Here is a 12,273-nt window from a genome sequence, read left to right as displayed (position 1 = left end):
CCCCCCGCCTGCCCCATCCTGCCCCCACCTTCCCCGGCTCCCCCCGAGCCTGGCGCACAGGAAATGAAACTGCTTGCTGGGCCCAGAGCAGCGCTGGCAGCGTGGCCCTAGGAGCCTGCCGTCGGTTTATGCACTTATTTATATGTTTCCATCCAGAACGGGGCGTGGGGGGGATGGACGGCCAGGCTTGGGCCCAGCTCCACCCAGAAACCCCACACAGTGGAGGCCTGGGGGAGGTCTGGGTGGGCCCCTCGCTGCCCGAGGCCCTCCCTGCAGGGTGAGTGAGCGAGGTGGGGAGAGGCAGAGAGTGGGAGGTGGGCGGGTGATGCTCTTTCTCCTGAGGAATGAAATGGTTTCTGGAAAACGCTGGTCCCCTGAGCTGGCTCAGGGCCTCAGGTTTGGGAGGCAGCATTGGGCGATGGCTTCCAGATGGGGAAGGCAGCCCGCAGCCAGCGAGGAGGAGAAAGAGAGGGAGGGAGGGGGGAAGGGATGTCCCCAGACAGACCTCGCAGCCTCCGGGCAGGCAGGAGGGGACACGGGCAACAAGGGCAGGGGGCTGGAGACCGAGCCCGTGCCCGCGTCTGGGGGCTGCTGGGGTGGCCCCAGCTCTCCCGCACACCTTGTGCTTAGCTACCCCTGGCCCGGGCTGTTTCTTCATCACTGCTGGTCCTGGCCAGCGTCTGTGGGTCCTTCTGCATCCACGGGTGACCCTTCCTCCATTGGGCATCCATTCTGGTGGTGTCACCCTGAGCGAGGCCCCTGGGCTGGGACAGAGCAGCCAAGCCCGGCCACACACCTCATGACTCTGCTCTGGGCAGAGGCACCGTCACAAAGCCTGCGGGCTGGGAAGGGGGCGATGCAGAGGGGCTGGACGGTCACACCAGGGCCTCTCGACACCAGGTGGAGTGGTGTGGACAGTGGCAGGGTTGAGCCTCTGGAGCTCCAGGTGGAGACTCAGCCAGAGCCCCAGGTCCTCGGGTCAGCCCAGAGGTGCAGATCAAACTGTGGGTGGGGGACATCCAGTCTGGGGTGACCCTCAAAAACTGTCCACAACATGGGGGCACACGTGCATTTTCAGGGGAGGGGTCTGTCATGTTCAGCTTCGGCAAGGGGGGCTCCCAAAAGCTCGGGATCCCTGAGTGACAGAAGGAAGGGCAAGCGGGGGCTGGAGAACGGTAGATATTCCTGCCAAAGAACTGAGGGCAAGGGTGCAGGCGAGAGGGAGGGGACAGGGGTTGGCTGGGGCCACGAGGACCCTGGGGGCTCCCAAAAGCTCGGGATCCCTGAGTGACAGAAGGAAGGGCAAGCGGGGGCTGGAGAGCGGTAGATATTCCTGCCAAAGAACTGAGGGCAAGGGTGCAGGCGAGAGGGAGGGGACAGGGGTTGGCTGGGGCCACGAGGACCCGCACAGGAACACCGTCCTGGTGTGTCACACTGTCCCCAAGCTCCTGCAGTTGCAGTTGGAGTTAGCTCTGGAGGCATGTTTCAGACCCCCCGCCCCCTCTGTGTAGGGGACAGCCCTTACCCCTGCCTCGAAGACAGGAAGCTTCTTCCCCCAGAGGGGAGGCTCTGCCTGTCCCCCCAGCTCGATATTCCTCCTGGGAGCAGAATGGCTGGCCCTCAGGAGCCAAAAGCGGGGAATAGGGGGAGAATTCCTGAAAAGGGCCAGAAGAAAGGATGAGAAAGGGGCCCTAGAGGCCGTGTTCCTGCCACCCATGGTCTCGCCCCTGCCCACGGTCTCCTGCTCAGGCAGTGGGCAGCGGGCCTCAGCCCCATGCCCAGGCCATAGGCTCGACCACACCTGACCCAGCCTTCCTCCTCGCCCAGGGCTTCCTGTGCTTTGCCCTGGTGTTCTGTGTCCTGGTGCAGGTGGCCTTCCGGAGATTCTACAACCCCACACAGGTGAGTGCCAGCCGCCCCCATCCTACAGTGCAAGGTCCCCAGCAAGTGGGCACAGGGCAGGAGGACAAGGGAGCAGGGACTGGGAAAGTCAACCCTCAGCTCCCTGCTGTGCAGGCAGGTGGGGACCTCCTGGGTGTGGGGTGGCAGGGTGCTGAGGGGCCAGAGGGCTGGGTGGTGGGCAAGGGGTCTTCTCCAGGGTTTGGGTGGCAGCTCCCTGGGGAAGGAGGGGGAGACCTGGACCCAACCCCCCTTAGCCCATCTCCTCTTGGGCCCCGAAGATGCCCCTGGGGAGTCAAGGGAGGGAAGAGGGAGAGGGGGAGGGATCGGTTGGAGGGGGCAGAGTGTTCTGGAAAATGCACAAAGAAGGGTCAAGCTTTCCTGACTGAGGCCTGCAGTGTGGGGAAGGAGCCGGGAGGACTGAGTGGGTGCGGGTCCCAGCCTCACTCCCAGGAGGACAGTCCTTCTGTCCAGGAGATGGGGCTGCCCAGGTGACCTGGGGGCAGGGGAAAGCCAGCAGCTTGGTGTGGGGGGAAGGCCCCCCATCCCCAGCAGTGGACGAGACCCTGGCAGCAGGGCTCAGCCCTGGCCTTTGCCGCTGGGAGCCCAGGCCCAGGCGAGGCCCCCCAGGCAGGCTGGGGAGCTCCAGGCCAGCCAGGTGGACCACACAGAGGAGCAGGAGAGTCTCAGTCCCGCAGGCTCCTGTCCACTCCAACTCCCTGTGACCTTGAGCAATCCCTCTCCTCTCTGCTGGGCCTCAGTTTCCCCATGTGCTCTGTAAGGACCAGTCAGGAAGCCAAGGCTCCCCAAACACAGCAATGGCCAGGCTAGATGCAGCGGCTTACAGATGGCGGCTGGGTCAGGAGGCTGGGCCTGGTCCTCCGGGCAGAGCTCGTGCTGGGTGCTTTCTGCACCAATGTCCTGGCAGTACCAGGTCTGGAGAGGGCTCCAGGCTCAGACTCTTCTCCCTTCCCTACCCAGGGGTAGCCTCAAAGTGCCCACCCACCCCAGCCTCACTCGGGGTCAGCCACCTGAGACCAATTGGGAAAACACCATTTCCTCTGGCCCAGGAGGATGTTGGAGGAGGTCCAGCCGCTGCGACACAGCTGTGGTTGCGGGAGCTTGTCCAGCAGTCTTTTCGGGGTAGAGGCGGGCCCGGCTGGTGTTTTGTCCTCACATTTCCTGTCCACGGAAGAGTGGTCTGGCCCATTCCAGGCCTGTGTCACACCGCGGGTGGCTGTGGTACTGACAACTTCCAGGGTTCCCCATCGTCTGTGTGCTGAAGCTGTGTGTTTACAGCGCTGAGCCCAGACTCGCAGTTCTGGAGAGGAGGGGGCACGCAGGGGCACAGGACAGAACCCAGCTGGGGCCTGCTCTCCAGAAGGGAAGGGAGTGAGAAGACGGACGCTGTTTGCCCAGGCCTCTCCTCTGGCCCGTGCCAGCCCCATGCACCACCCCACACAAATGGTCCTCATCTGGCCCGTGCTCCCACCCAGACTTCGGGGGTCCGTTCTCAGGGTGCTGCAGAGGCCGGGAGCCCCATCTGCCCCTCCCGGTGGGTTTTGACATCCGTGTGGACCGTATGTGTGTCCAGGCCTGGTGGGCACAAGGTAGCTTGGGCAAAGGAGATCTGGATTGGAAGGCAGGGTCCACAGGGCGCCCTGGGGTAAAGCATCGAACCTTCCTGGGCCTCGGTTTCCTCGTCTGTGAAAGGAGCATCCAGATCCCTGCCCGAGGCGGCTGCTGTGTGCTGGGGCTGGGCTGGTGCTTGTGGAGGGCTCGTCGGACTGGCCTATGACCCCCGAGCCCGCCTTGCCCCCGGACTAGCTCGGGGCTGTCCCGAGCTTGGATGAGACGGTGTTTGGTACCAAGGCCAAGGGTCCCGAGCAGGAGGGGCACAGCGAGTGTCCCATCCATGCCCTCCTGGGCACATGAGCCGGTGCCCTGCCGGAGAGGGGCCCTGCTGCAGCACCGCCAGGGAAAACGGCCAGAGGGCCCAAGCCGCTCGTGCTGGCAAAGCTGGGGTGAGGGCTGGGACCAGCGCCTGGAACCCAGCCAGGCCCCTTCACCCCATTTCTCCCCTGCACCTCCCCTGAGGGACCCCCAATATACCCTGAAACACAGGGGTCAAGACGCGTCATTGGGGCACCCCTACAAGATGAAAGACACCGGCCACCTTCCCTCAGCTGTCCCCCATGTCCCTTGAGGCCACAGACCCTAGCCCGGGGGTGAAGGTGGGTGCCCCTTCCCGGCCCAGCCCCCAGAGAGCCCCTGCTCACTGGGTTTCTCAGCTGCCACTTCCCAGGGATGCTGGGCCTTGGCAGGGGCCCCGAGCTGGCGAGGACGCCACTGTGAGGACCAGGCCTCCGTGGGATGAATACAGAGCTCCAGGGCTATTAATTACGCTCTAGCCACGGCCGGAAAGCCACTTTGCCGCAGCCCTGCCCGGTCCCCAGGTGACTCTGCATCGGGGAAAATGGATTGCTCGGCTCCCTTAATCAGTCAGGCTCAGGGTGAGCACAGCAGGCTGGCTCCCGGCCCTGAGGCCACTGCCCCGCGACTTCCTGGCCGCCGTGTGGGCTCAGGCCAGAGCCAGGTCGGCCCCGGGGCCTGGTCCACAGACCACCTGCAGCTCCCCCCCACGGGGCCCATCTGTGCTGTCCTGAGCCAGCAGGGTTAGTCCCCAAGCGCAGGCAGATATCCGGGATGATCTGGTCTTGGTGATAAGCCCTGGTGGGGATTCCCTGGACACTGGGCCTCAGTCTGTGCAGACTCTGAGCAGTGCACTGTCTCATGGACGTGAGCTCAGCAGCCCAGGACCCCGTCGCCAGCCCTGCTGCCCCGACCCCGGGGCGGTGGAAGGGGAGGCCTAGCGCCCAGTGCCTGGCAGCAGTGCCTGGCCCACCCCTGCCTCCTCATGAACACGGACCTCAGGCTCCTACAGAGTCCCCTGAGCTCAGCGGTGGGGGCAGACGGTGACGCACCACCTAGGAGCCCTGACCCTGCGGGGCGAGTCCAGTCTGGCCCCCCACAACCTGGCTGTGGGTGCAGGGCAGGGGTCTGGTTTTGCTGAGCTCTGCTTTCTCAGTCACGGGGGAGACTCTCAGCAGAGCCTGGCACAACAAGCCTCTCGGCTGCCAGTGGGTTGTTGCTCCTGCTAATACGACAGCAGCGCTAATGCCACAGCAGCACTTGTCACACAGCCCCAGGCACTCAGGTCTTCCATGGGCCGTGGCAGGGGGCTGGCGGGGAGACAAAGCTGTCAGAGTTGGGGGGGTGGGACCTCCTTGCCAAGGCCGCCTGCTCCTCTAGGCCCCAGCCCTCGCCAGGACCCCAACTCGACCCATTTCACAGGGAGCGAAGCAGAGGCCGACGGCGGGCCCGGCCCTGCCGACCCGTGGCCATGGCCAGCTTGACTCCTGCCCCCCAGCACGCCGCCCACCTCCCTCCAGGTGGTGAGGACAAAGGCTGGCTGCATTTGGGATGACTCACGGAGGGAGCCTGACGTGTGTTAGCCATCAGTGGGAGGGATTAATTAGGGCCAGGAGCAGTGCTTGGACTAGAAAGTCCCTCTGGCTCCTGTGGGGCATCTGGGCTTGGACAGGGCTGGCGGAGGGAGCCCACTGCCTGCCTGCAGCCAGCCCACCCAAATCCTCCGGGCTGCTGGCGGGGCCTGCGCGGGGGCCTGGGACCAGTGCAATGGAGAGCTGTGGAGAGGCCGCCCTTCCCTTCTGGAGGGCAGGTGCAAGTGGCCAGAGCAGGCATGGGTCCTCCTTCACCCCCCAGCCCTTTGGGGCAGTCCATGAGTACCCCTCAGTGTGTCCCAGCTGTCGTCATGACATGGGGGGACGGAAGGAGAGGAGGAAGCACTCAGGGTCTCCAAGGCAGGAAGGAGGCAGCAGAGGTCAGGGGAGCTCAAAGACGGCCTCGTCCTGAGCTGGGAGACCAGCGACCCCTGGAGCAGGCAGGGAAGCCTTCCTGGGGGAGGCGAGATTTAAGTTGCTCCCTGAAGGGATAAGTTGGCAAGGGGAGGGCATTCTGGGTGGGGGTGGGGGCGGCACAAGCAAAGGCACAAAAGGGGGTGCTTAGAGGCCGAGGCAACAAGGTCCGAGGGACGCTGGGGTGCTCAGCAAAGGCAGAGTCCGGCTGGGCCCCTGTCTCCGTCCTCCTCTCCATCTCCTGTCCCCAAGTGGCCTCGTCTGCCTAGACCTGACCCCAGGTGCACACACCTCCCCCGATCAAAGGCCTTACCTGGAGCCCACTGCCCAGGCTTTGGTGGTTGATTCTGGGGAAAAATCTGGAAGCATCTTTGGGGGAGCTAAGGACTCCCCCAAGGCTTCTCTACCAGGCCCAGCCCACACCCCACCCCACAAGACCACAGCAGTAGTGGGCAGCAGAGCTTATCTCTGCTCTATCCTGCAGGGCCCTCCAGGGGAGCAGGAGGCCATGCTGACACCATCATTGGGAGAGAGGGTGACCTGCCACCCAGGGGACCCGGGCTCTACCCTCGGGGAGCTCCACCTGGTGCAAAGAGGAGGGACCTTTGGGACATCACTGCACATGCTGGGGCCACACCCCTGCTTTGGGAGCTCCGTCGCAGAGAAGGGGCTTCACTGGGTCTCCCACCAGGATGCTCTCGTGCAGGTGGAGGACGCCGTGCTGGACACCTACGATCTGGTGTATGACCAGGCTGTGAAGAGCTCATCCAGCGTCTGGCGGCAGGAGCTGGAGGCTATCCAGGACACGGTGAGCATGCGGAGGGCCTGCCCCTCACTGATGGTGGGGCAGCGGGGCGGTCGGCCTCACTGTGACGACTACAATCCAGAGAACGGGCACAGGACAGCCCCAGAGTCAGCCAACCTGGGCCAGTGGCCGAGCGGGAGCGGGGAGCAGGCCGCAGGGCAAAGAGCTCCTGTGCTTTTCCCTCTGACCAGGAAAGGGCCTGCTACCGAATTTTCAGACCCAGTGCAAAATGAAAAGGCAGGGCCCGTTGTTCAAAAATGATTAAGAATTTGAAGCGGTGATGACAGCGTTAAAGCGAGCACATGAGCCCCTTCTAGGCCCAAGAAGCCGGCCCTGGCAGGAAGGCCAGTGCTGCCGTCCGTCACCAGGGCCCAGGCTGCCCGGGGGCTGGGGCCTCCAGCAAAAGCAGCCGCAACACCCTGAGTTCCTGGGGCCCCAGTTCTGCCAGACCCCGCCCAGGTCATTTGCCTTTGTGATGCCTCAGTTTCCCCACCTGTCCCGCCCACCTACTGGGGCTTTGAGTGAAAACCTCGGCTCCCTCCCTTCTGTTCCTGCAGTTTCTGTGCTGTGGGAAGAGGTCTCCTTTCAGCCTTCTGGGCAGCGCAGAAGCTGACCTGTGTCACGGAGAGGAGGCTGCCAGAGAGGTGAGGAGGAGGAGGGGACCGGGACGCTGGCCAGGCAAGACACTCGGGGGCCAGACACCCTGCAGCTCAACCACAAGACCCAGAACATTCTCCACCCCTTGGCCTCCCCCAGACCCTGGGACCTGCCTGCCGAATGGCTCAGGGGCGGTTCCGATGTGATCCAAGGCAGCGGTGAGGGGTTTGCTGCACATGAAGCCCATGGCGTGGGCGGGCTGGGCCCTGAACACAGGCCCAGTCCCTTCCCCAAGCCAGCTCATCCAACCCTTCACCCCCGTGCAATCCCCAGCTAAGAGGTTCCCAAGACCAGTTGAGGCCTCGCCCTTGGAAGCCTCTAGAAGCGCACAGACAGGGTCTCCGGGCTGAGGGCCCACAGAGCAGGCGTGGTCAGCTCTATCTAGGGGCGAGGGGGCAGGCATCCTGAGGGGCCCCAGAAGGATTGGAAAGGGCAGTCCTTGGAAGAGAATTGGAGCAGGAGCATGGGCCAAGTCCAAGGTGTGGCCGCCAGCCTCAGGGAGGACAGGTGGGACAGGCAGGGGAGCCCTTCCTCCCCAAGGCCTGGAGAGGGACCCGCCTCCTGTCCTTTCTCTCCTGCTGCCCCAGCGGTCGGCCTCCCTGCCCCTCCCCCTGCTGTCCTGGAAACTAGCCCTCCCTCTCTGTGGCTAGAGGTGCCTGGCCACCCTCCAAGAACCGGGCGGGAGGATCGCCAATGGCTCGCTGGCCCAGCAGGGGTGGAGCCAGCACCGGGCCCGCTCTGAGGGCCGGAGGGGCCAGCATGCTGGGGAGGGCACCGGGGGGCCTGGTGGCACCCAGGGCAGGGACTAGGTGCCAGGGGGCCCTGACCTACCCAAGGAGAGTCCTCAGGTGCCCTGACCACAGAACTGGGATGAGGGCCAGCTTTGTGCACCCTGGGATGAAAAGGGCAACAGGCCCAACTGGACAGGCCTCTTGGGGGGCAGACGGCAGGGGCTGGCATAGGTGGTGGGCGTGGGGCTGGCCTAGGGGGACAGGCCAGGGCCAGAAGGAAGACCTCCCTGTAGGAGGGTCCTGGCTGGGATCTGCCCTGGCACCCTGTGCTTCCTCTCCCAGGTCAGAGCTCTCCTGCTGCCTGCCCCAAAATGCCAACATCCTGCCCCCAAGCCAAAGACCACCATCTTAGTGGTTCGGCAACGGGCCCATCACCTCCTCTTTTCTGGAGAACTTCTGTGGATGCCATGTCCTGGGGCAGCACTGGGAGCCCAGGATGGAGCAGGGAGCCCTGCACCCCTCTAGGCTGCTTCCCTGCCCCTCCCTGACAGCATTCTCTGGTCCCCCAAGTGCTGCTCACGGGGTACCATAAAGGGTCTGGGCTGGGTGCTGGGGACCCAGAGTGAGTCAGACCTAGACCTGCCCAGAGGAGGCAGATGGGGGCTCAACGCAGGAGCTCAGGGCAGCTGGTGAGCTGGGAAAAGGACACCCCCTGGGACTCCTGGGCAGCAGCCCCTCGGTCCCCACAGGGGCCAGCTCTGTCACACCTGTTTGTGACAGCTCTTCCCTAGAGCGCTGGGGTGGTCCCCCTGGGAATGCACTGCACCCCGTCTCCCCACTGCCCTAGCAGTGGCCTTGGTGGCCACTCACCCCAAACAGGGAGAATTGGGCGGCCTGGCAGGTGCCATGCACGCTGCCTTCTGCCCAGGACTGCCTGCAGGGCATCCGGAGCTTCCTGAGCACACACCAGAACATCGCCTCCACCCTGACCAGTGCCGGCCTGGTCCTCACGGTACCCCTTGCCCTCCCTTGCAACCCCTCCCTCAACTCCTCCCCCTCCACCTGCCTAGCCCCCCACCCAGATGGACAGGCAGGGCTGGGCAGCCCAGGTACAGCCCAGGCCAGCTCCGGTGTTGGGCATCGCCAGGTTCCCCTTGTCCAGGGGGCAGGCAGGAGCGGGCTGCTGACCCCAGGGAGTGGCCTAGGGGAGACAGTGGCTGCCTTGCTCCCTCCCCAAGACAACTGGAACCCTTCCCAACGCTGCAGAGTCCAGAGGTTTCTGAGGGAGGGGGCGGGGCACCCACCCCAGAGCTGCTGCAGGTCAGTGGCTGAGGCCTCTGGGTGCCCCTCGGGCCGCCTACCTCCCAGGTGTACGCGATGCTCCTCAGCTCCTTTCTCTGGTGTGCCATCCGCTCCGGCCGCAGCTTGGACCACAAAGGCCGATACACCCTGACTCCACGGTAAGCCCCAACCCGCCTGCCCCCCACCCTCTCCCCAGAGGCTCCTGCAGCCCCCAGGACGTGGCAGGGTGGCAGTCAGCTCCATTGCCAGCTGAGAGCACCTGCAGCTTCCCACACCAGAGGTATCTGCCTCTGCCCAGCAGGCAGGCCCTGGGCCAAGGGGAGGTTGGCACTCCAGAGGAGCCACCGTGGGAGTGTCTGGCCACACTGGGGGAGGAGCAGCTGGGAAGTGGCCAGCCCAGCATGCACCCCACTCTGTGGCCCACACTGAGATCCCCTCTTCTCACCCCCAATCCCTGCCAAGACCTGGCTCACAAATGCCACTCCCCCAACACCAACAGGGAGGGTAGGATGCTTCTGGGGCCCCCACATGACAGCCCCAGGCCAGGATCTCTGGTCTTGGGTAAGCCCAGGGCTGCCCACGCACAAGGTGCAGGAAGACCCAGACCAGCAGCTGGAAGCCCCTCCTACACCCACGGCACTCGAGCTGTCCCTCCGGCCATCTCTCCTCTTGCCACCAGCTTGCTCTGCCCTGGCCGTCAGGGTCCCTCCCTGCCCAGGTATCCTGCCTGGCTCCTCTGCATTCTGGTCCAGCCTCACGGTCCCCTCTAGGATGCCCTGACCCAGCCTTGTAGTCCCTTCTAGAAGGTTCTGGCCGAGCCTCATGATCCCCTCTGATCCTCAGGGTGCATGGCTGCCAGCCCCAGGAGCCCAGCCTCTTCAGACGTCTCCCGGGTGGACTCACACTTCGACATCCCTCTGAAGCAGACACTCCTGGTGACCGTCTGGGTCCAAGAGGATGCTCAGATGGCCCCCGGCGGCTCCAGGACAACTGACACTCGCTTCCAGCACCTGTCCAGCTGCCTGTCTGCCCACAGAGGCAAAGACTCTCAGGCCATCAGCCGTCAACGTGCTCCTTAGGGGAGGATCAGACATCGTGGTGGGATGGGGACAGGGAGAAGGCCGAACCACATCGACAGGCCCCATGTAAGCGAGTGGAGGGGCAGGGGCTGGGGGAGACCGGAGCAGCTCCAGCAAATAGCAGCACGCTGGTCAGGACGCGCCTCCAACACGTGGACACTCGCCACACTCGGCTTCCACGCTGCATAACAGAGCACAAGCCGAGAGGCTTCAAGTGACACCCGGTTATCATCGTGCAGACCCTGGGGCAGCAGTCCGGGGAGCTCAGCTGTGCCCTGCTCAGCGTCTCACAGGCTGACATCAGTGGTCAGCCAGACTGGGCTCTGCTCTGGAGGTTTTGGGGAAGAATCCACTTCCTGTCTCATCCAGGGTGTTGCAGAACCCAGTTCCTGTGGTTGCAGGACCGAGGTCCCCACATCCTCGTTCCTGCTCCAGTGGCCCTTCTACCTTCAACCAGAAGTGGCATGTTGAGTTTTGTTGTGCTTGGAGTTTCTCTGACTTCACCTTCTTCTACCAGCTGGAAAAGGGCTCTGCTTTTAAAAGCTCCTAATCACCCACCCAAATAATCTCTCTATCTAAAAGAGAAACTTTATTTTTCATTGTGTTAAAATACACGTAATGTCAAATTGACCATCTTGACCATCTTTAAGTGCACAGCTCAGTGGCATTAAGCATATTCACACCATTGTGCAGCCATCGCCACCATCATCTCCACAACTTTCTCATTTTCCCAAACTGAAAACTCTGTCCCCATCATCACCAGCTCCCCAGCCCCAGCACCCACCACTCTACTTCCTGTGTCCATGAATCTGATGACTCTAGGGACCTCATGTAAGTGGAATCATACAGTCTTTGTCCTTCTGTGACGGGCTTGCTTCACTCAGCATGATGTCCTCAAGGTCCATCCGTGTTGCAATGTGTCAGGATGTCTGAAGGAGGAAACATATTTACTGTGATCTCACAGTCACATGTTCCAGGGGTTGAGGCAGGACATTTCTGGGGTAAGGGGTTTTTAGAAAGGCTATCTCCCACAACTGCTCTCACTGGACATTCAAACCACCTCTATGGTGAATTCTCTCTAATTGTCCCTGAATATTTGCATAATTTCCTCTCAACCCTAACCCCTGGGTGGAACACCAAGCCGGCTCAGCCTAGGCTCAGCCCCATTGTAGCTGGCCAGACGGACGGACGGGGTGTTGGGCCTTGTAACTTCCACAGAGGAGGCGGGGCCCTGCCTCCCACCAAGACCAGCAAAGGAGACTCTCCCCAGGTAAGAAGTGTCCTATGACAGGCAGCCAAAACCGACACAGGCCTGCTACAGCCCACCTCTTGTCTTTCCAACAACACACATCTTCCCACACACACACGTGCAAAAGCAAGAAAGTGCTCACCTGATACAGAGCAGCCCACAGCTGAAAACGCACAGCCGTGTCCCCAAAGGAAGATGCCCGAGTCTCCTGGGCTCTGCAGCCAGGGTCTCTGGTGGTGGCATTTCTCCTCTGGCTTCATTCTTTGTCATCGCACTCTTCTGCAGCCTGAGGGGTCAACACTGAAGAAGGCACCGACGACGTAGCTAACACGCGATGGTGGTCGAAAGAGAAGGAGAAGGTGAGTTAACTTCTGGAGAAGTTTATACAGCACAAGAAGAAAAGACACTTCAACAGCTACAGAAAGCTCATTTCTGCAGCTCCTCACGAGGCCATAGTTGTTCGTGGCTGGCGCTCATGGCCGGCGCTCGTGGCTGTTGCTTGTGGCTGGTGCTCGTGGCTGTTGCTCGTGGCCGGCACTCGTGGCTGTTGCTCGTGGCCGGCACTCGTGGCTCTTGCTTGTGGCCGGCACTCGTGGCTCTTGCTTGTGGCCGG

The 12,273-nt window shown here is 62.9% G+C and overlaps 1 protein-coding gene and 1 long non-coding RNA gene across 2 annotated transcripts in view; one reads left to right on the top strand and one right to left on the bottom strand.

The window, feature by feature from the left end:
- TSPAN32 (tetraspanin 32) overlaps positions 1-10,326 on the top strand; it is a 15,693-nt gene extending 5,367 nt beyond the window's left edge. Inside the window, exons 4-9 of the mRNA XM_008593483.1 lie at positions 1,828-1,902; positions 6,544-6,645; positions 7,200-7,286; positions 8,959-9,042; positions 9,399-9,490; positions 10,176-10,326. Of these exons, the coding sequence (XP_008591705.1) occupies positions 1,828-1,902; positions 6,544-6,645; positions 7,200-7,286; positions 8,959-9,042; positions 9,399-9,490; positions 10,176-10,326 (591 nt within the window). The remainder of the gene's footprint in view (positions 1-1,827; positions 1,903-6,543; positions 6,646-7,199; positions 7,287-8,958; positions 9,043-9,398; positions 9,491-10,175) is intronic.
- Positions 10,327-10,981: 655 nt separating this feature from the next.
- Positions 10,982-12,124, bottom strand: LOC103609125. The gene is made up of 2 exons (XR_552104.1): positions 11,803-12,124; positions 10,982-11,340 (listed from the first exon to the last, which is right to left on the bottom strand). It is a non-coding gene; the product is annotated as an uncharacterized LOC103609125 (long non-coding RNA).
- Positions 12,125-12,273: the final 149 nt, after the last annotated feature.

The sequence above is a fragment of the Galeopterus variegatus genome, unplaced genomic scaffold (genome assembly GCF_000696425.1).
Source record: "Galeopterus variegatus unplaced genomic scaffold, G_variegatus-3.0.2 Scaffold9226, whole genome shotgun sequence".
Lineage (NCBI taxonomy): Eukaryota > Metazoa > Chordata > Mammalia > Dermoptera > Cynocephalidae > Galeopterus > Galeopterus variegatus.
Note: the sequence above shows the minus strand (reverse complement) of the source record. Positions and strands in the feature narration are given on the sequence as shown.